We start from the raw sequence: 20319 nt of genomic DNA on the forward strand, positions 1-20319 counted from the left end.
AATAATACAAGAATTAAGTCATGTTTATCTGTAGTCACAAGACATGCTTTAGTTTATCGTTCAAGGCCTCAAGCTAGGCACACTTGGGGGCACACAGGTGAAGAAGGTGAATATTCTCTTCACACACTGATCCCACCTCTTGCGGGAGATAAGATAAAAATACAAAGTGGAATATGTCAAGTGTATAAATGTGAAAGAACAAAATATGGGAACTTAAGGGAGAAAGGAGTCTTCTAGAAACTTTCTTAATAGTGTGAAGAAATTTTAAAAACTTTGTATTTTAATTTTTAAAAGTTAGATTAATGTGTAGTAAAAGATGATTAGTTCTAGTCCATGGGAGTATAGCCTTTATTGAATATCTTCTCCCCACCCCTTCCTGTGTTTATCACTCTACATGTAATATGCAGAATAATGTCTAATATCCATGTATATTGTTATTAAATAATTATTAATATTTATAATGACATTTTGTATTTTAGTAGCACACGTACCTTTCAATGTCTTGGTATGTATGACAGGTCTTGTGTATTTTTCATGAAGAGGGAGGGAAGTCCAGGACTCTCTAATTTGTGAAAATTTTGTTTTCTATCTGAAAAGCAGTTAGATATGTGCTTGGACAGCACATGCCCGTGTCCCTTGTTTTTCAAAAGTTCACGTTACACCACTTCACTTTTACAAAAGACCCACGTTAGCACTTGTTTTCTCTAATTGAAAGAAATGGAAAGAGGATTTCTGCTTCTATGAAAAAAAGCAAAAAGCAAAAATAGCATTCAGGGTTTGTTTTGCAATGAGTTGTTACACAGCAGGCCTCCCCTGGCCCCGCAAGGCAGGGAGAGCAGCCCCGCCATGGTCCTTCCTTTCCCCGGAACTACACTCAGCATCTCATCATCAAGCCGCTATGGCTTTGAACCATGTCGTTGAGCACCTGTGCTTTGTCTTGATGTATTTTCTGCATCCGTTAACAAGATGTGTCCTAAGGTATCAGAGAAGCCTGAGAGAGGTTATTTTTGGGGTCTGGGAATGCTCAAAATCGTGTCTATTTATGTAATTGCTCTTCGCTTTATACCACTGGGGCTTAAGAAAGGTTTCACAGAAACATGGTACTTATGGATAGTGGGGGAAACCTGAACTCTAACATTGTCTCTGTAAGACAGATTAATTAAGGGATGATTATATTCCCCCTAAAAAAGGGTTTCTGTTTTTATAAAAATATCTCAATTGTAGCAGTTCTTTAACATATAGGTCTAATGTCTTTAGGACATAGTTGAAGGTAAATAATTTTTAAGCCTCTTATTTTCAACAATTAAAATTTTTTCCAGGTAGGAAAACTGTTTTCCCAGCACCTACTGGTATTTCTGAATGTAGGTTCTTTTTTGAAATTTATGTCATAAACAAAAGAGCATGTGAAATTTATGTGTATGCTTATATGTATGGTTAAAAGCACACACACACAAAAAAGGCTGGTGGCTTAGAGAATTCCTCTCTGTCCCTCTTGGATTGCAGCTTACTTTTTCTTTCAAGGAGTAGCTCTTATTCTGACTTTGTGATAAACACTCCCAAATTTTTCTTTATCATGTTTCCATCTTTGTATTGCTAGATATTTCTTTTCTGCCTTTCCTTTTCATTTTCCCTTTTCCCTTTATGAGAGGGAGGGACAGAGGGAGATGGAGAGAGAGAATCTTTTTTTTTTTTTTTTTAAAGATTTTATTTATTTATTCATGAGAGACAGAGAGAGAGAGAGAGAGAGAGAGAGAGAGAGAGAGGCAGAGGGAGAAGCAGGCTCCCAAGGAGCAGGGAGCCCGATGCGGGACTCGATCCCAGGACCCTGGGATCATGACCTGAGCCGAAGGCAGATGCTTAACCATCTGAGCCACCCAGGCGCCCTGGAGAGAGAGAATCTTAAGCAGGCTCTACGCCCAGCCTGATGTGGGGCTCGATCTCACAACCCTGAGATCATGACCTGAGCTGAAATCAAGAGTTGGACGCTTAACCAACTGAGCTACCCAGGTGCCCCTGTATAGATATTTCATTGACTGGTTCTTAAGGCTAAACTTCATGTAAATAAATGGCACTAAATCCTGTGGAGACTTAATTCTTTTGCTCTAATGTTAGGTCAAGATTGATACATGCTAATTGTGAAAACTGTTGTTCATTTATACTACTATGTAGTATGTTGGAATATGCCTCAGTATACACAAACACACATGTGTATCGGTTTATACTCCCACCAGTAGGGTATAGGAGTACACCTGAACCCACATCTTGAACGTTTGATATAGTCAGACTTTAAATTTTTGTCAGTTTCATGGGCATTAAATATTTTCTCATAATAGTTTTAATAATCGTTTTTGTGATTACTAATAGGATCACAATCCTTTTTATTTATCTCTCTTTTTTTTTTGGTTTTCCACTGCTCTGTAGGAATTCTGTATGCTGCCTCTCTTACTGCAAGCTTATTGTTATAAAATGTTTGCAATATTAGAAAAGGAAAGAAAACTCTAATGGTGACCTTTATTTCCATCACTTAGTTTCAACAGTTTTTAACATTTTGCTCTCCTTGCTTTGTTGTGATATAGGTATATATAGTCATGTGTACATTCATTTATTACTCATTTATTCATTTCTTTATTTTCTGAAATGTTTGAAAAAATTGCAGATGTCATGGCACTCCACCCACTGGAATTTTTATGTATTCTGGATATTAATCTTCTGCTGTTTATATGTGTTACAGATATTTTATGATTTGTGGTTGTGCTTTTCATTTTCTTTACAGTGTTGATAAGCAGAAGTTCCTCATTTTAATGTAGCTGAATTTATCAATCTCTTTCGTTATGATTTGTGCTTTTTGGGTCTTAAATGCTTCTCTACTTCATCATTAAGATGGTCTATTCCATTTTCTTCTAAAAGCTTTATTATTTTCCCTTTTTCTATTTAGAACTTTATTTGCAATTGTTTTGTGTGTGTGGTGCTATGTATGGGTAGTTTTATTTTTAAAAAGTAATATGGGTATTCTGTTCTCCCAGTGCTATTTGATGAGAAGGTCACCCTCTCCCCACTGCTCTGCAGTGTCCGCTGTCATAGCAATGTCTCTTCCTGGGCTCTATTTGTTTCTGTTGGTCTATTATCTGTCTCTGTGCCATACTATCCAAATGAATATTTTCTATTATTTAATAATTTTTAAGTATCTGGGGAGTTTTCCCCTACTAACGTAATCTTTTTTTTAAGATTTTATTTATTAGAGAGCACGAGAAGTGAGGAGAGGCAGAGGGAGAAGCAGACCCCCGCTGAGCAGGGAGCCTGATGTGTGGGACTCCGTCCCAGGACCCTGGGATCATGACCTGAGCCAAAGGCAGATGGCCAACTGACTGAGCCACCCAGGGGCCCTAATGTAATCTTTTTCAAGAGTTTCTTAGCTATTTTTGTTCCTTTCACTTGTATATAGTTTTGACATTCACCTCTTCAGTTGCACCTGTTGGAATGTTAAGAATACATCTGTAAATTTGAGGAGAGTTAGTGGATATTAGTAGAAAATGGAAGGCCTACTCAATGAGAAGACTAATAATAGAATTACACATTTGATTTAAAAAAACTGAATTAAGGTAACTGAAGTTCCTTTGAATTCTTAATGACATTCAGCTCACCTATTTAATTTATTGCTTACGTTAACTCTCTCAGATGTAGGTCTCATTCTTTACAGCTAACATTTATGACAGCCATATTATGTCCTAGCTGGGTACAGGAAAGGTAAAGATGAATTAAGACACTGCCTTGCCTTCATTGTTTTAGGAAAAAGAAATGTTTTTGTCCTTAGTTCTGTGTGCCAGCCTTTTATTGTTGTTTTTGTAGCTTCATTTGCTTTGGTTTCTTTGTGTAGTCACTAAGACATTTCATGCTATTGATTGTTCTCTCACTCTAGTGTTAGCTGTATCTCACGCGTTTTGACATGTTAGTATTTCCAATGTTGCTATTTCACTGATAGTCCCTAGTCCTCCTTTTAAATTTGTCCTTGATCCAGGTTGTTTATGGATGATTAAAACTTTTTCAGGTGGGTGTGATTTTATTGCCTTTTTTTTCTTTGTTAAAATAACGAAGTTGCATTACCTTATCGTCAAGAATGTGGTTTGTCCTACTTCTCTTCGGATGTAAAAAAAAAAAAATTGTGGTAAAATACATGTAACATAAAACTTAACCCCTTTAACCACTAAGTATATAGTTCTGTGATATTGAGTACATTTACATTGCTGTGCTATTTCTTTTGTTTTAAATGTAGTGAGATGTTCTTTTGCCTCACTTACTGAATTTTTTTCTGCATCAAAACTTCGTAATGTGTCTTGTTGAATATGGGCCATTGATTATGGACTTGGTGAAAACCAGCTTTTACCCCTTTTCTTTCTTTCTCTAATTTCTGCTTTGGGAAGAAAGCAGTACAAAAATTTTACTTCATTTTAATTTGATATGTAGGCTTCTTAGAAGCCAAATTTAGTCTTAAAATATATATTTTGGGGCGCCTGGGTGGCTCAGCTGTAAAGCGTCTGCCTTCGGCTCAGGTCATGATCCCAGGGTCCTGGGATTGAGCCCTGCATTAGGCTCCCTGCTCAGTGGGAAGCCTGCTTCTCCCTCTCCCACTCCCCCTGCTTGTGTTCCCTCTCTGTGTCTCTCTCTGTCAAATAAATAAATATATATATTTTTGTTAATTATGCATAGAAAATTGGCTTTGCTATGAGATATTTATAAGTGTTATAAGAATAAAGCATTTTCTAGTCAAATACATTGAGACACTGGATTAAACAAGGTTGAACAGTTTTGTGTGTGTTTTTTTTTTTTTTAGTACTTTTCAGAGCTTGTAATTTGACTCTACTTGGGGTGATAGTGTGTGCAATATTTTCAAAGTAATTTACCCGCAGACTCACCTTACCTTATGCCATGTTGTGGGATGCACTTTGGGAGTGGAAGCTATAGACTGACACTGAGACTGTCAGGAGTTTGTTAAGATAGTTTTGAGTAGGTTTTCTCTTTTTTAAAGTTACCTAAGATATTATGACTATGTTTCCTAAACAATCAACCTACTTTCTGAACATGATTTGTGTAACTTTAACAATGGTGATAGAGATGTGAATTAGATGTTTTTGTCCTTGTTACAGATGTCAGTGCTTAGGTGGAGAGAGGGGAAATATTTAGAGAGTAAGAGACATAGGGTGGACCACAAAAACAATAGGAAGATCTGGTATGACTCTTGAAAAAGGAGTATGGCAGTATGGAAGGAAAGGTATTCATGATAGTGACCGACTTTCAGAATTGGGGCTGGCATTTCAGAGACCTTGAACTAGGAGCCGGAAGATGTGGTTTTCAATCTCACATGTGCTACTCTTTAGTGGTTTGATGTTGGTCAAGGTCTGGACACCCCACCTGGTGGTATTTCTTATATAGGAGGGTACTTTTTTTTTTTTTTTGGGTGGGTACTTGTTCTTGATGATCTTCCATGAGCTTCTGACTTGGGCCCCCTCTGAGTCTGACAAATTTCCCTTCCATTGCTTTGATCTTCATGTTTGCATACAGTAGCAAGGAGTAGTTCCCTCCTTGAGATCATTGCTGTACTGATCTCAGGAATGTTTGGCAATGAATTTACGTGATGTATGTTTTATCTGTGCACGGAATAGGGGAGGGTGAGAAAGGTGACCTTTCTCTGAGGTGTTTATTTTTATCAGGTATGTAGCAGTCTATTCTCCAACACAAAAAGAAGTTGGAAATAGCTTCTAGGCAATTTCCACATACTTGGAGGAAAAGATTAATTTGTATATTTCTATCTGATCAACCACATGTTTTTTGATAGCCTGTGTAACAGTCTGCATATAATTATAGGTGCTGAAATGACATGGCATAGGTTGTAGTTAAAAATATGAAGTTCAAAAAAAAATAAACTGTTGGCTTTATTATTTTATTTCTGAATAATAGCTCATTCAATAATTTTGAAGTAACAAAATTATTTTAAGAGGAAATTTCATTTTTTAACTAGAGCTTTCTCTCTCTCTCTCTTTTTTAAAGAAAGCTAGTGGTAAAATTGTTTATGTGTTTAATTAGAAAAGACTGGGCTTGAATTAGAATGAAGTGCCAGAGATGTTAGCCATTATACGTATTATCTTTGAAATGTTTTAGACAACCAGGGTTCCTAAAACAAGGAGAGAAATGAGTTAAAATTCTTGGTTTTTGATAAAAGTTAAAATGTACAGTTATATTTTCTGATTTGTTATTGTAACAGTTTAAGTTCCATCTTCTAATAAAGAAATGTGTGTGCCTCAACATCAGGTTCTTTTTCGGTACTCACTGCTCTGTTGGCATTTCTGCAGTGAGACTGGGCAACATGTATGTGGAATAGAAATGATCCAGTGTTTTCTTTATTACTATCCATGATTTTTTTACTACTTTATTGATGGTATATGACAAGGTTAGTGCTCCCCAAGCCCCTCCCTTTCTTTGGGGGTTCTGGGATGGAAACTGTGTAGAGGTCAGGAGATTCTCAGTGTGTTGGGGGATGAGTTGGGGCAAGGACTCCCCAGCAGCTGGGGGCCTCTCTTTCCTCTTGCTCTCACTGGGGCTGGTGGTCCAGGGGGCTTTTACTCCTTGGAGGCCATGTGGACCATAAAGTCTATCACCTGGTTGCTGTAGCCAAATTCATTGTCATACCAGGAAATGAGCTTGACGAAGTGGTCATTGAGAGCAATGTCAGCCCCACATTGAATGTTGAAGACTGGGTGTCCCTGTTACAGTTGCAGGAGACAACCTGGTCCTCAGTTAGCCCAGGATACTCTTGAGGGGTCCCTCCCATGCCTGCTTTACTGCCTTCTTGTTATCATTGTATTTGGCAGCTTTCTCCGGGGTGGCAGGTCACATCCATGACTGATATGTTGGAGGTGGGGACATGGAAGGTCATGTTAGTGAGCTTCTTATTCAGCCCAGAGATGATCTTGCCTATGTGGTTCTGGCAGTGCCAATAGAAGCAGGGATGATGTCCTGGGCAGCCCCTTGGCCATCACACCAGAGCTTCCCAAAGGGGCTGTCCAAAGTCTTCTGGGTGGTGGTGATGGCGTGGAGTCATGAGTCATGAGTCTCTCCATGATGCCAAAGTTGTGATGGATGATCTTGGCTAGGGGGGCAAAGGACTTGGTGGTGCAGGAAGCATTGCTGGCAATCTTTAGGGAGTTGTCATACTTCTGGTTCATGCCCATCACAAACATGGGGGCATCAGCAGAAGGGGGAGAGATGATGACCCTCTTGGCCCCACCTTTCAAGTGAGCTGAGGTGGTGCCTTATCCTTATCCATGGTGGTGAAGATCCCTTTGGACTCCACAACATACTTAGCACCAGCATCACCCCATTTGATATTGGCAGGATCTCTCTCGCTCCTGGAAGATGGAGATGGGCTTTCCATTGACAAGTTTCCTGTTCTCAGCCTTGACTGTGCGGTTGAATTTGCCATGGGTGGAATCATACTGGAACATGTAGACCATGTAGCTGAGGTCAATGAAAGGGTCATTGATGACAACAGTATCTATTTTGCCAGAGTTAATAGCAGCCCTTGTGACCAGGCATCCAGTACAGCCAAATCACTTCATTCTCACTGTCACCATTGTGTTTCAGGGGTGTGGCTGGCACTGCATCAGAAGATGCAGCCATCTGTCAAATGGGGAGGAGCAGAGAGCCACTATCCACAATGTTTTGAATGCTGTTCAGTAAGATGAAGTAAGGATGGAGTTACCTAATGTGTTTTGAAGTGAACCTTTGATAATGGCATGAGGAAGTGATCCTGAGTTAGTACAAAGTGAGATAGACCAGCTTCCAGAGAGTTGGTGTAGGGTAAGAAGCACAAAGCATGGCATTTTCCATGCAAGGGTGAGGTTGCATCTCCTCTCCTCCTGTGGCAGGTAACTTCACAGGGGAGGCTTCAGAGTTTGGCTTTGCTGAGTTCAGTGTGTGAGAACTGGTGAAATATCAATTGTAATACCTTTCAAGGATTTACATTGGGTGTAAATTTTCATTTTCGTTTGACTTATTTTTATCCCATTTCATGGTTTGCACTGTTAACAAATCCTGTAGCTCTTCTGTTTCTTACTCATTTAATACCTGTCCTTATAGTTTTTCTATTTATCTTTTTATTATTTTTAGCTTATGGTATTATTGTTAGAGGAAATGGTGTATGTATGATTTCAATCCTTTAGAATTTGTTGAGACTTCTTTCATGATTCAGTATGTGTATACTCGGGAAAAAAAATGAATTCTGCCATTTTGGATAATATGTTTTTTTCTTGTCCATAGGTCAAGCTTGTTAATCTGATAGATAGGGATATAAATCTTCTGTATCTATGCTGATTGCTTCTTTTCTTTTTATTTTATTAGCTACTGAGATAGGTTTGAAATGCTTTCTTTGGTACAATTGCAATTTTGTTGTATTTTGCCTTTATGTATTTTGAATATTAGTTATTAGATATATGAAAAATTTAGATTATATTTCCCTTGGCTTATTGAAATTTTTATCATTATTTTGTTACTTAAAAATTCACCAGTATGGGGTGCCTGGCAGAGCATGCGACTCTTGATCTTGGGGTCATGAGCTTTGAGTCCCACGTGGGGTGTAGAGATTACTTATTAATAAATAAAACTTAAATAACCAGTAATGGTTTTTGTCCAAAGCCTATCCTGTCTTATACTAATTTAGTTATACCATCAATTGCTGGGTTAGATATGACTGGTATATCTTTTACCATTCTCTTGTTTTTAGCCTTTCTGGTTGAATAACTTTATTTATTTATTTATTTATTTTTGATGTATCTCTTCATACTGTATTTAAAAAAATTTCTGCTTTACAGTTTTTCTTTAGTATTTAGTCCATTTACATTTATTGTAGTTGTTGGTATAGTTGTATTTATAGCTGCTATCTTATTTTGTGCTTTTTTGTTTATTCTGTTTTGTGTTTTTTTTCATGTCTTTTTGGTTTCTTTTAAATAATTCCTTTTATTCTTTTAGTAATTATTCTCTTGTTTTTGAATCTATTATGTCTGTGAACACAATTGTAGGTTGACAGTATTTTTAACAATTAAAGATATTGTTTTAGTGTCTTTTGATTGAACTTGTTGCTGTTAAGAAATTAGCTGTTAGAATAACTGTGGCTCTTTTGAAAGAGATACTCTAAATCAAGTGAGGACCTACTTATGCTTTTAGCGTTTGGACTTCCCCTCCTGCAGTATCCTCTCCTAACACACCCCTTCAACCCCCAGCTCAGATCAGTGAGGGGTCAGGGAGATGGGAGAGTTACTTTTTGATCATCTCTATTATACTTGACTGTAGTCACAGGAACCTCTAGCTTTAATGGGGCTGGGTCTTCATCTAACTTCCAATTTGTGTGGGCCCTCACCTTGTCTCTCATTCCTCTTGTTCATCTTGTCAGACAAATGCTCTCAGCGTAAACATCAGCTTGAGAGCTCTGGGTACCTCTCAGAGTTCTTGCCTATACAGTCACTGGCCTAAGCATTTGGTACTAGTTCATTGATGCTTTTAAGAAGGTTTATTTTCTTATTTTTTAGTGAGCATTTTTAGTTGCTTTTAGAGGGAGAGAGTTGTCCAGGTATCTATTGTAAGAAATAGAAATCCTATTCTCTTGATTGAATGGGTTAATGAAACAGAAAACCAAACAAAATGAACTCCAGGTACCTTGAAGTCTTTAGAAGAAAGAGCATGGTTTTACTAAATCAACAAATGTGAAAATAATTAATGTCAGTATTTTAGGTGTTAATTTTGGTACTCTTTTTTGGAAAAGTCGGCACGTAGACTAACATTGGCAGCAAAACTTTTTGTTAAGACTACCCACAATACATTAGAATTGCTTAACATTATTAAAAAATAGTACAGCTCTTCATTAATAAGCCTAGTCATCATAGGCTTATTTTCATAGGATAATTTCTAATCATCATAGCTTTTGTCCTCATAATATGATGAAATAGGTCTTTGATTTGAATGACAGATATTAGTTCAGTCCAGTTATCCCTTCCAAAGAGTTAATTAAGCAGAAAATAGCACCAATCTTATTGCTTGTATCGTGTCCCACAGGGGATTTCAGAGGGACCAGGATAGCTCATTTCAGGTAGTAGCAAGTTGAATTGGCCTGACAGCCTCACTGAGTTTATAGAGAACTGGGATGACACATGGCTCCTTTCCAACCTAAGTGCTAAAATAGTGGTGGTTTTCCAGTACTGGGAATGAGTCCTCTAGGAATTGACTGACAGTTGTGATGTAAAGCACATGCTAAGGTATTTGAGAAAGTCCTTCTCCCTCTCAAATTGCATTTTCCCCCTACATGCAGAGCAAAGGTTCAGAACCTAATGAGAAGACACAGAACAAGGCATATGGGACACAAATATCATATGTGTATGTACTGAGAGCTAGGGAGGATGGAGGATATAGCTTAGTATCTTTGGGGGAGTAGGCTCCCTTATATTGCACTGCTGTGTAGGGAATTTTTGCACCAGCCAGGTACAGCTGCACTCTCCATGTGGAGTACCCATTTAGGTAAGACTTAAGATGGGGAATATGAGAAGATAGCTCTAGGTGGTTGGGCCTGGACTTAAGGAAAAAGGGGCAGGAGTTGAGCTGAGCAGTTAGGCATGCTCAGTTTATTCTTTCCAAATTTGCCAACTAGGTGAAGCATTTTTTTTTTTTAAATTTATTTATTTGAGAGAGAGACACACAGCGAGAGAGGGAACACAAGCAGGGGGCGTGGGAGAGGGAGAAGCAGGCTTTCCGCTGAGCAGGGAGCCCGATGTGGGGCTCGATCCCAGGACCCTGGGATCATGACCTGAGCTGAAGGCAGACGCTTAATGACTGAGCCACCCAGGCGCCCGTAGGTGAAGCATTTTTCTCTTGGGTAGAATGAATAAAGGGACAGAGAGAGGATGAAAGGGTTATACTAATTTATTCTTGCCACACAGAAGGAAACATCAGGATTGGGGAGGAAGCAATGAAGAAGTTCAGGTATCTTTAAAACTGTTTTTTTCTAGCAGCCTTAGAATTCATACTTTGTGATATTAATAATAGGAAGAAAAAGTAACATTAAAATATTCTACTTAAAAAATATTACTTTTTATGACCTAGGTTAAGTGTCCATGTATGTTGTTTAATTTCCAAACTGCCTTGTGTTTTATTATTTTTATAGATGATGAAGCTGAAGCACAGAGGTGAAAATGCCCAAGGATATATAGCTAGTAGAATGTAAAATAATGGTGTGAACCTAGATCTAACTCCGTATCTTCTATTTTTTTTTTACATTTTCATGAAAAATACATAATTTTTTGGTTGAAAAAGTAATACATGTGTACTGTAACAATTCAAATGTAAAAATGTCCAAAGTAGAATTAGTGGACCCCACTCCCCACAACTCACGCATACTATACTCACCATTAACAGGTGTTGTATCTCTTTCCTTTACTTATGTATTTACATATCTATATTTTCTTGTTAAACATGGGATTATATTCTGCATATAATTTTTAATGTAGTTTTCAATATTTCTGTTGACCTATAACTTAAATAAACTGCTCAGATATTTAATGTGTATGTTTTGCAAATATTTTCTCCCAGTGTAAAACACTGTGAGGCATAATGGTGTCATTAAGGGTAGAAATTTACAATTTTTATGGGGATTACTCTACCAATGTTTTCTTTTATGCTTAGTGCCCTTTTTTCCTAAGAAGGCTTTGTCTACCTGAAAATGGCCAAGATATTCTTTATGATCTCTTCTAGAAGCTTTTTTGTTTTAGCTTTTGCATTTAAGTCTGTGACTCATCTCAAATTAATTTGTGAGTATAGAGTTTCCTGGGATGTTTTATAGTTCAGAACATAGTCTAACAAGGTGATGTTTTGTGTGATCTTGAAACAGACATTGTGTTTTACTTCTGTTGAGTAGAGTGTTCTATCCGTGTCAAAGTTGGTTGATAGTGCTATCTTTCTATATCCTTACTGACTTTCTGGCTATTTGTTCTGTCAGTTATTGAGAAAGGGTATTGAATTTCCGAGCTAAAATTGTGGATTTGTCTGTTTACTCTCTCAATTTTATCAAGTTTTGCCTCAGGTATTTTGAAGTTCTGTTGTTAAGAGGCATACAGTTAGGATTGTTATATTCTGTTGTTGAATGACTATTACCTTTGTGAAATGACCTTTATCTCTGGAGATACTTTTTGCTCCGGAATCTACTTTCCTGAAGTAGTATAGCCACTCTGGCTTTCTTCTGATTCACATTAACATGATATATCATTTCCATTCTTTTACTTTTAACCTGTGAATTTATTTTTTTTAAAGATTTTACTTATTTATTCATGAGAGACAGAGAGAGAAGCAGAGGGAGAAGCAGGCTTCCCGCTGAGCAGGGAGCCTGATGCGGGACTCGATCCAGGGACCCTGGGATCATGAGCTGAGCCGAAGGCAGATGCTTAACCATCTGATCCACCCAGGCGCCCCTTGTGAATTTATTTATAAGGGAATTTCTTGCAGATAACCTATATGTGAGTCTTGTTTTTAAAAAAATCTAATTTGAGAATCTCTACTTTTTGATTAGTATGTTTAGACTGTTATATTTAGTGTGATTGTTGAAATAGGTTTAAATCTGCCATTTGTGTTCAATTTGTCCACCCGTTGCTTTGTTTTCTTTTTTCTTTTCCTGCCTTCTTTTGAAATTAATTGACTTTTAAATGATTCCATTTTATCTCCTTTATTGGCTTATTATTCATTTTTTTACAGTGTACATCTCTAACTTAATCACAGTTGACCTTCAAGTAATGATATATAGATTCATACATATATATGAACTTTGTATAAGAAGCTTACACCGGAACTTACTGTATATAATGATATACAAATTTATATATCCTATATAAGAAGACCATTACACCAGAATACATCTAGTACTCCCTTTCTAGCCTATTGTTGTACATTTTACTTCTACATTTTTTTTTGCTTTATATTTTTAAAAGATTTTGTTAGAGCGCACGCATGACCAGGGGAGGTGGAGGGGAGGGGCAGAGGGAGAGGGAGAAGAAACAGCAGGGAGTCTGATGCAGGGTTCAATCCCAGGACCCCTGGGACCATGACCTTAGCTGAAGTCAGATGCTTAACTGACTGAACCACCCAGGCGCCCCTGTTGTTCTGTTTTGTTTTTCAGTTTTATTGAGGTATGATTGATAAAATTGCAAGATACTTAAAGTATACATAGTGATAATTTGATATGTGCATATATATGTTTATATGTATATACATACACTGTGAAAGGATTCCCCTGTTGAGTTAATTAAAACATCAATCACCTCACATATTTACCTCTCTCTCTCTTTTTTTTTTTTTTTTGGATGAGAACATTCGTATTCTACTCTTTAAGTAAATTTCAATTGTACAATACAGGGTTATCAACTACAGTCCAATGTTTTACATTAGATCCTCAGACCTTATTTATTTTATAGCTGCAAGTTTGTACATCACAAACCTTTCCCTATTCCGCCCCTTTATCTTTGTTTTTGAAAGGTGTTATTGTTGGATCTACATTTGTAGGATGACAGTTACCTGTCCTTTTTTATTTTTTCCCTTTTGATACTCTAAAGTTATTGCTCCACTGTCTTCTGGCTTGCATTGTTTCTGATGAGAAGTTTCCTGCCCCCCTTATCTTTGTTCCCCTCTACAAAATGTGTCTTTTTACTGTAGCTGCTTTTAAGTCTTTATCTTTAGTACTGGTTTTTAGCAGTTTGATTATGATGTGCCTTGGTGTGATTATTTTTGCTTGGTTCCTTCCCACTTGAGGTTCATTGAATTTCTTAAATTGAGAATTACTAGTTTTTATGAATTTAAAAATTTTCAGCCAATATTTCAACCTTCCACCCCCCTCTTGCCATCTTTGGGATTTCATTGTGCATACATTAGGTTGTTTGAAGTTGCCCTATAGTTTACTGATGCTTTGATACTCTGTTCCATTCCCCCCACCCCCCGACCTTCTTTCTGTGTTTATTTTGGATAGTTTTTATTGCTAATTGCTATGTTTTAAAGTTCAGTGATCCTTAAGTCTCCAGAATCTAATCTGTTAATCCAACTGTGTATTTTTCATATGAGACTCTATGGTGTCTGGCCTTTTGATTTGGGCCATTTTTATATCTTCTACTTCACTTTTTAAGCATGCTTATGCTTTCTTCTTCCTTCTTAGTGTATAGACAATATTTATAATAGTCATTTTAATATATTTTTTTTCTAAATCATCATATTTGCCATTTCTAACTGACTGAATTTTCTTCTTAGGAGTCATTTTTTTCTGCTTCTTTGCATGTGTGGTAATATTAAATGGATGCCAGGCATTGTGCTTTTTATATTGTTTGGTGCTGGAGTTTTTGTATTCTTATTTTGAAAATTTTTTTATTTTGCGGGTGCCTGGCTGGCTCAGTTGGAGGAGCATGCGACTACTCTTGATTTCAGGGTTGTGAGTTAAGCCCACGTGGGGTGTGGAGCCTACTTAAAAAAATTTTTTTTTAATTTGGGGGATTTTTTTTCGTACTCCTTTAAGTACTTTTGTGCTTTTTCTTGGATCATTTATGTTACGTGGAAACAGTTTGATCCTTTTTGAGGCTAGCTTTTAAGTGTTAGGACAATCCAGAATAGCCTCTAGTCTAGTGTTAATTTGGTCACACTGCTGAGGCAATACCTTTCTTGGGACATTGCTTGTATTTTAGGTGGTGTTTGGCTGATTGGTACGCTAATTATTCCCAGCCCTGAGTGATTCATGAGGATTGTTCTGCTTGGTGCTTTTGATTTTTAAAAGTATCTTCCATTTTTTTGTTATACTCATATTACATATTTTTCAGATTATTTTAGCATTTTAATTTTTTAAATTTATTTTTTCTTTTTCAAGTTTTTATATAAATTCCAGCTAGCTAACATACGGTGTAATAATAGTTTTGGTATAGAATTTAGTGATTCATCACTTACATACAACACCTAGTACTCATCACAACAAGTGCCCTCCTTAATACCCATTGCCCATGTAACCCATCCCCCCCTTCTCCCTGCCAGTAACCCTTCGTTTGCTCTCTATAGTTAAGAGGTCTGTTTTATGGTTTGCCTCCTTTTTTCCCCCATGTTTTTCTGTTTTGTTTCTTAAATTCCACATGAATGAAATCATTGAGTTTTTGTCTTTCTCTGACTGACTTATTTTGCTTAGCATGATACACGTCATTGCAAGTGGCAAGATTTCATTCTTTTTGATGGCTAAGCAATATTCCTGTGTGTGTGTGTGTGTGTGTATACCACATCTTTTTTATGCATTCATCAGTTGATAAACATTTGGGTTCTTTTCATAATTCAACTATTATAGGTAATGCTGCTATAAACATAGGCTGCGTGTGTCTCTTCAAATCAATATTTTTATATCCTTTGGGTAAATACCTAGTAGTGCAATTGCTGGATTGTAGAGTAGTTCTAATTTAGCTTTCTGAGGAACCGCCATGCTGTTTTCCAGAGTCTTTCTTATTTTTATTAAAATATATTAAAATTATGTTATGCTAAGTTTTAGTGATTAAAAGATTAAATTTAGTGATTAAATTGTCATAATTTCATAGTACCCTGAAAGAATGATCACACTTCCTAATTACCTAATGCATGCAGGGGCAGATGATACGCACTTGGTATTAGGCTTTTATTTGCACTGGTTATGAATAAATTGCATGTATGTATTTCTCCTATTAAATAACTCCCTTTCACTCTTCTCTCCTTCTCTAGGAAGAACGTGTTGTGAATCACATGGCAGCAAAGATTATTGAAAATGTCTGCACTACCTTTTCTGCTCAGGCCCAGGGCTTTATTACAGGGGAAATTGGACCCATTTTATGGTACCTGTTCAAACATTCCACTGTTGATTCTCTCAGGATCACAGCAATGTCGGTAAGATGGAGCATCTCTGGAGGATAGATCTGGGGATGTTTAAACACCAAGTTTGAAGAACTGTGCCAGAAATAGAGTAAATTTCATTGGATAAGTAGGACACAGAAATCTCAGACTAATATAGTTGGTGAGAACGATAATTTTCTTTTAAAACAAAATTTTCAAAACGGGTTGGAAAACCTTGGGACTGTGGGGAGATTGCAGTAGGACCTCGTGGGACCATAACATATGGTTTCAGAAACGATTGGGAAGTGATAGTAGGACGCTGTGCTCATGGGTGGGGTACAGCATTTGGTTTGGTTTATGTTTCGTGTTCCCTGACTTTTCCTGTTAGCTCCCTCCTTCAGATTTTATGCTAAGTACATTTATCATGAATTAATTATAGAGTGAATTCATGTTAGTGTTCAGGCATCTGTGGTTTTGCAGCTTTTTTATTTTCATTGACTTTCTACTACTCTGCTCACATGGTTATAGTGACCTAATGTAAAAGATAATTATGGGGAGGTGTTAACATGGTTGTATCAATTTAATAGTCTGTTGAACAAATACAACCCTTGCTCATATGATTTATTAAAATACTCTTTTTGATCACCAGTCTCATCTGGACTCTCAACATTATATGGCAGCCTTGCTGTCTCTCTCTCTCCTGCTCCTTCTTGCACTTCTTTTGTCTCTTATTCTCTTTCCTTAGACCTCCAACCCACATTTTCCTCCTCCATCCTCAGTGACTTTCCTCTGTACTTCCCAGAGGAAAATGGAGACCTCCAATGGTAATTATCCCAATGTACATCTGCCATGTCTGCAGACCTGTTTACATCCCCCCCCCCCCCCAAACAACCCTTTGCCCTTGTCTTTCCCTCCTGTTAGAGTTGATGAACTGTCCCTTCTCCTGGTAGAGACAAACCTCTCCATGTTTCTTCCGATCTTCTTCCTGTCCCCTTCTTGGGAATCTCACTCAAATGGTTATTTTTGCTCTTTCCTGAATCTTTAACCCTCCTTCTCTACTAGATCATTCTAATCAGCATTCAGGTATTCTTTACCCCATTTAAAAAAAAAAAAAAAAAGAAAAGCACACATGCCAACATATCAAAGAGTCTCTGGGCTGCACATCCCCCTCACAGCCATACTTCTTTAAAGAGTTATTGCCACAAACTATTACTCCTTTCTGGCTGTTTCCTCTTTAACCCAGTGCAGTATCTGTCCCAAGATGAAGCTGATCTTGCTAAGATCTCCATTGACTTTTGTGTTGCTAAATCCTGGGAATATTTAGGGGTATTTTCCCCAGTTCTTACCTTAAATTTACCTATGTAACAAGCACTAAGCATTCTCTTCGTTGAATATTATTAAGCAAAGGATATGTAGCATCTGCCTCTGTTTCAGTCTTTCTCTCTCTTACACACACACGCATGCTCACATGCTTCTGGAGCCACGTGATTTCAAAATGACAGAAAAAACCCTAATTGTGATATGAGTAATTACGGAGAGACTGTCAGAAAGAGTTACAAAGTATACCAGTGAAATTTCTCAAGGCATCTTGGAATCCTATCTTAGAACATCTACTTTATACTACATCTTCTCTATATACAATGGAATATTACTCAGCCATCAAAAAGAATGAAATTTTGCTATTTGCAATGATGTGGATGGAACTAGAGGGTGTTATGCTGAGTGAAAAAGAGAAAGACAAATACCATATGATTTCACTTGTGTGGAATTTAAGAAACAAAACAGAGGATCATAGGGGAAGGGAAGGAAAAATAAGATGAAAACAGGGAGGCAAACCTTCAGAGACTTTTTTTTTTTAATTTATTTATTCATGAGAGTCAGAGAGAGAGAGAGGCAGAAGCAGAGGGAGAAGCAGGCTCTCCGCCAAGCAGGGAGCCCAATGCGGGACTTGATCCCAGGACCCTGGGATCATGACCTGAGCCGAAGGCAGATGCTTAACCATCTGAGCCACCCAGGTGCCCACCTTCAGAGACTCTTAACTAGAGGGAACAAACTGAGGGTTGCTGGAGGGGAGGGAGGTGGGGAGATGGGGTAACTGGGTGATGGGTATTAAGGAGGGCACGTGATGTGATGAGCACAGGGTGTTGTATGCAACTGATGAATCACTAAATTCTACTTCTGAAACTAATAGTACATTGTGTTAATTAAATTGAATTTAAAAAATTTTGAAAAAGAACATCCATTTTAATCCTGGGCCTTTAAAAAAATCTGTCTTGCTGTAATTGGGTTTATGTTATTTTCATCTTTATACTCAAACGTGGTTTCTTTTCTCGGCAAATTTTTTTCCAGTTCCCACCAAAGTTGTGTACCTTCTAGCCCTTTCTTCACCTGAGACATTAAGCTTCACCCTTCATCTTGGGGTTCTTATATTTTGTTCTTAGCATTCATCTGAATCATTAATTTTGCACTGAAATTTTGCCTGCTGTCCCAAAAAAGTCTCTCCTTTCTTTGCTCCAGGATCCTATTCAGTATCATGTGTTATGTATTGTTTTCCTATTTCTTTAGTTTCCTCCAATATGAACAGTTCCTCAGTCTTCCTGTGTACTTCATGCCCTTTACAATTTTAAAGAATATAGGGATTTTATTTTGTAGAGGGAGGCTCGACCTGGGTCTTTCTGGTGCTTCCTCATGAAACCTCCTTAGCACCATTGACGACCCCTGCCTGTAAACAGTCCGTGATGGGAGCCATAGGAGGATCACTTATTTTTATTATTCCTTCTCTAGCAGAGGTTGGCAAATGTTTTCTATAAAGGGCCAGATAATAAACAACTTGGGCTTGGTAGGCCACATGTAGTCTCTGTTGCACATCCTTTTTGTTTTTCTATAGCCCCTGTAAATGTAAAAACCATTATTTTTTTTAAAGTATTTATTTATTTATTCGAGAGAGAGTGAGAGCATGCACGAGTGTTGGGGTGCGGGGGGGAGAAGGTGAGCTGGGAGTCCAACGTGGGGCTTGATCCCAGGATTCTGAGATCATGACCTGAGCCACCTGGGTGCCCCTTTTTCTTTTCTTTCTTTCTCTCTCTCTCTTCTTTCTCTCTCTCTCTCTCTTTCTTTCTTTCTCTCTTTCTCTTTTTCTTTCTTTCTTTCCTTTCTCTCTTTCTTTTTCTTTCTCTTTCTCTCTTTCTCTCTTTTTTCTTCCTCTTTTTCTTTCTTTCTTTCTTTCTTTCTTTCTTTCTTTCTTTCTTTCTTTCTTTCTTTCTTTCTCTTTCTTTCTCTCCTTTCTCTCTCTTTTCTTTCTCTTTCTCTTTCTTTCTCTCTCTTTCTCTCTCTCTCTTTCTTTCTCTTTCTTTTTTCTTTCTTTCTCTCTCTCTCTTTCTTTTTCTTTCTTTCTTTCTTTCTCTCTCTCTCTCTCTCTCTCTCTCTTTCTTTTCTTTCTTTCTTTCTCTCTTTCTTTCTCTTTCTTTCTCTCTTTCTTCTTCTCATTCATTTTATTTATTTGAGAGCACGAGCCAGTGGTGGGGGGAGGTATGTGGGGTGAAGGGCAGAGGGAAAGGGAGAAGCAGGTTGCCCTCTGAGCAGGCAGCTTGACACGGGGCTCCGTCTCAGGACCCTGGGATCATGACCTGAGCTGAAGGCAGATGCTTAACCGACTGAGCCACCCAGGCGCCCCCAAACCATTCTTATTGTATACCTCATGAGCTGTGGGAAAACAGGCCTTTGGTATTGGTTGGTATTCTATTGTAAGGAAGCTCTTTCCCTTCTCCCATGTGTATGTGTGTATTTGTATCATTGTTTTGATGAATAAGTACTTTATGCCGTGGATCATAATGTGATACTACCGCCATTATTATTATTGGCGGGGATGCTGAGGTCATCTGAGATTTGGCCAGTGTGATCCCTTCAAGCTGGCTTCTGTGTTCTGTGGACCCATTTCTATCATTGTTTGAGCACTTCATTATTTTCTGACACCACCTGATGTTCTGGGTTAATTTTTACTTTCTGCCAGCTCCGGAATCAATCATTTCTTTGGGGGAACATTTGGTATTTAGAAGCCAAGATCTGGGTGCTCTTTGTGCTTACTGCTATGGGGTCATTGTTTCTAGGCCTTCTTAATATTCAGAGTTAGAAAAAAAATATCCATACATATACATACATTTATAATTGCTTTTATATATATCATCATACATATTTGGAACAAAACTCATGCATTCATATCGATACTTCCAATTTTAATCCAATACCTTAAGATTCTTTCTAGCCTTCCCACTTTCTTTGTTTGTAAATCCCTTCTTAGATGGAGACAAACCGGTTCCTGTTATTCTCAGTATCTGTACTGATTTGTTCAGTCGGTGAATTTACTTCTGTGTAACAGACTCCGTCTACTCAGGCCACCTCCGCTGTGTCCTCTTCTGTCTT

At 37.7% G+C, this 20319-nt stretch overlaps 1 protein-coding gene across 4 annotated transcripts in view; it reads left to right on the top strand.

The window, feature by feature from the left end:
- The window catches only part of ULK4 (unc-51 like kinase 4), a 608666-nt gene that overhangs the window by 91163 nt on the left and 497184 nt on the right, over positions 1 to 20319 (top strand). For all 4 annotated transcript variants that reach the window (XM_025883716.2, XM_025883719.2, XM_073901588.1 and 1 more), the window contains one exon: positions 15793 to 15954. In XM_025883716.2, the coding sequence (XP_025739501.1) occupies positions 15793 to 15954 (162 nt within the window). The remainder of the gene's footprint in view (positions 1 to 15792; positions 15955 to 20319) is intronic.

This window comes from Callorhinus ursinus, unplaced genomic scaffold (assembly GCF_003265705.2).
Source record: "Callorhinus ursinus isolate GAN/ISIS: 27379988/994484 unplaced genomic scaffold, GSC_fseal_2.0 scaffold1, whole genome shotgun sequence".
Taxonomy (NCBI): Eukaryota; Metazoa; Chordata; class Mammalia; order Carnivora; family Otariidae; genus Callorhinus; species Callorhinus ursinus.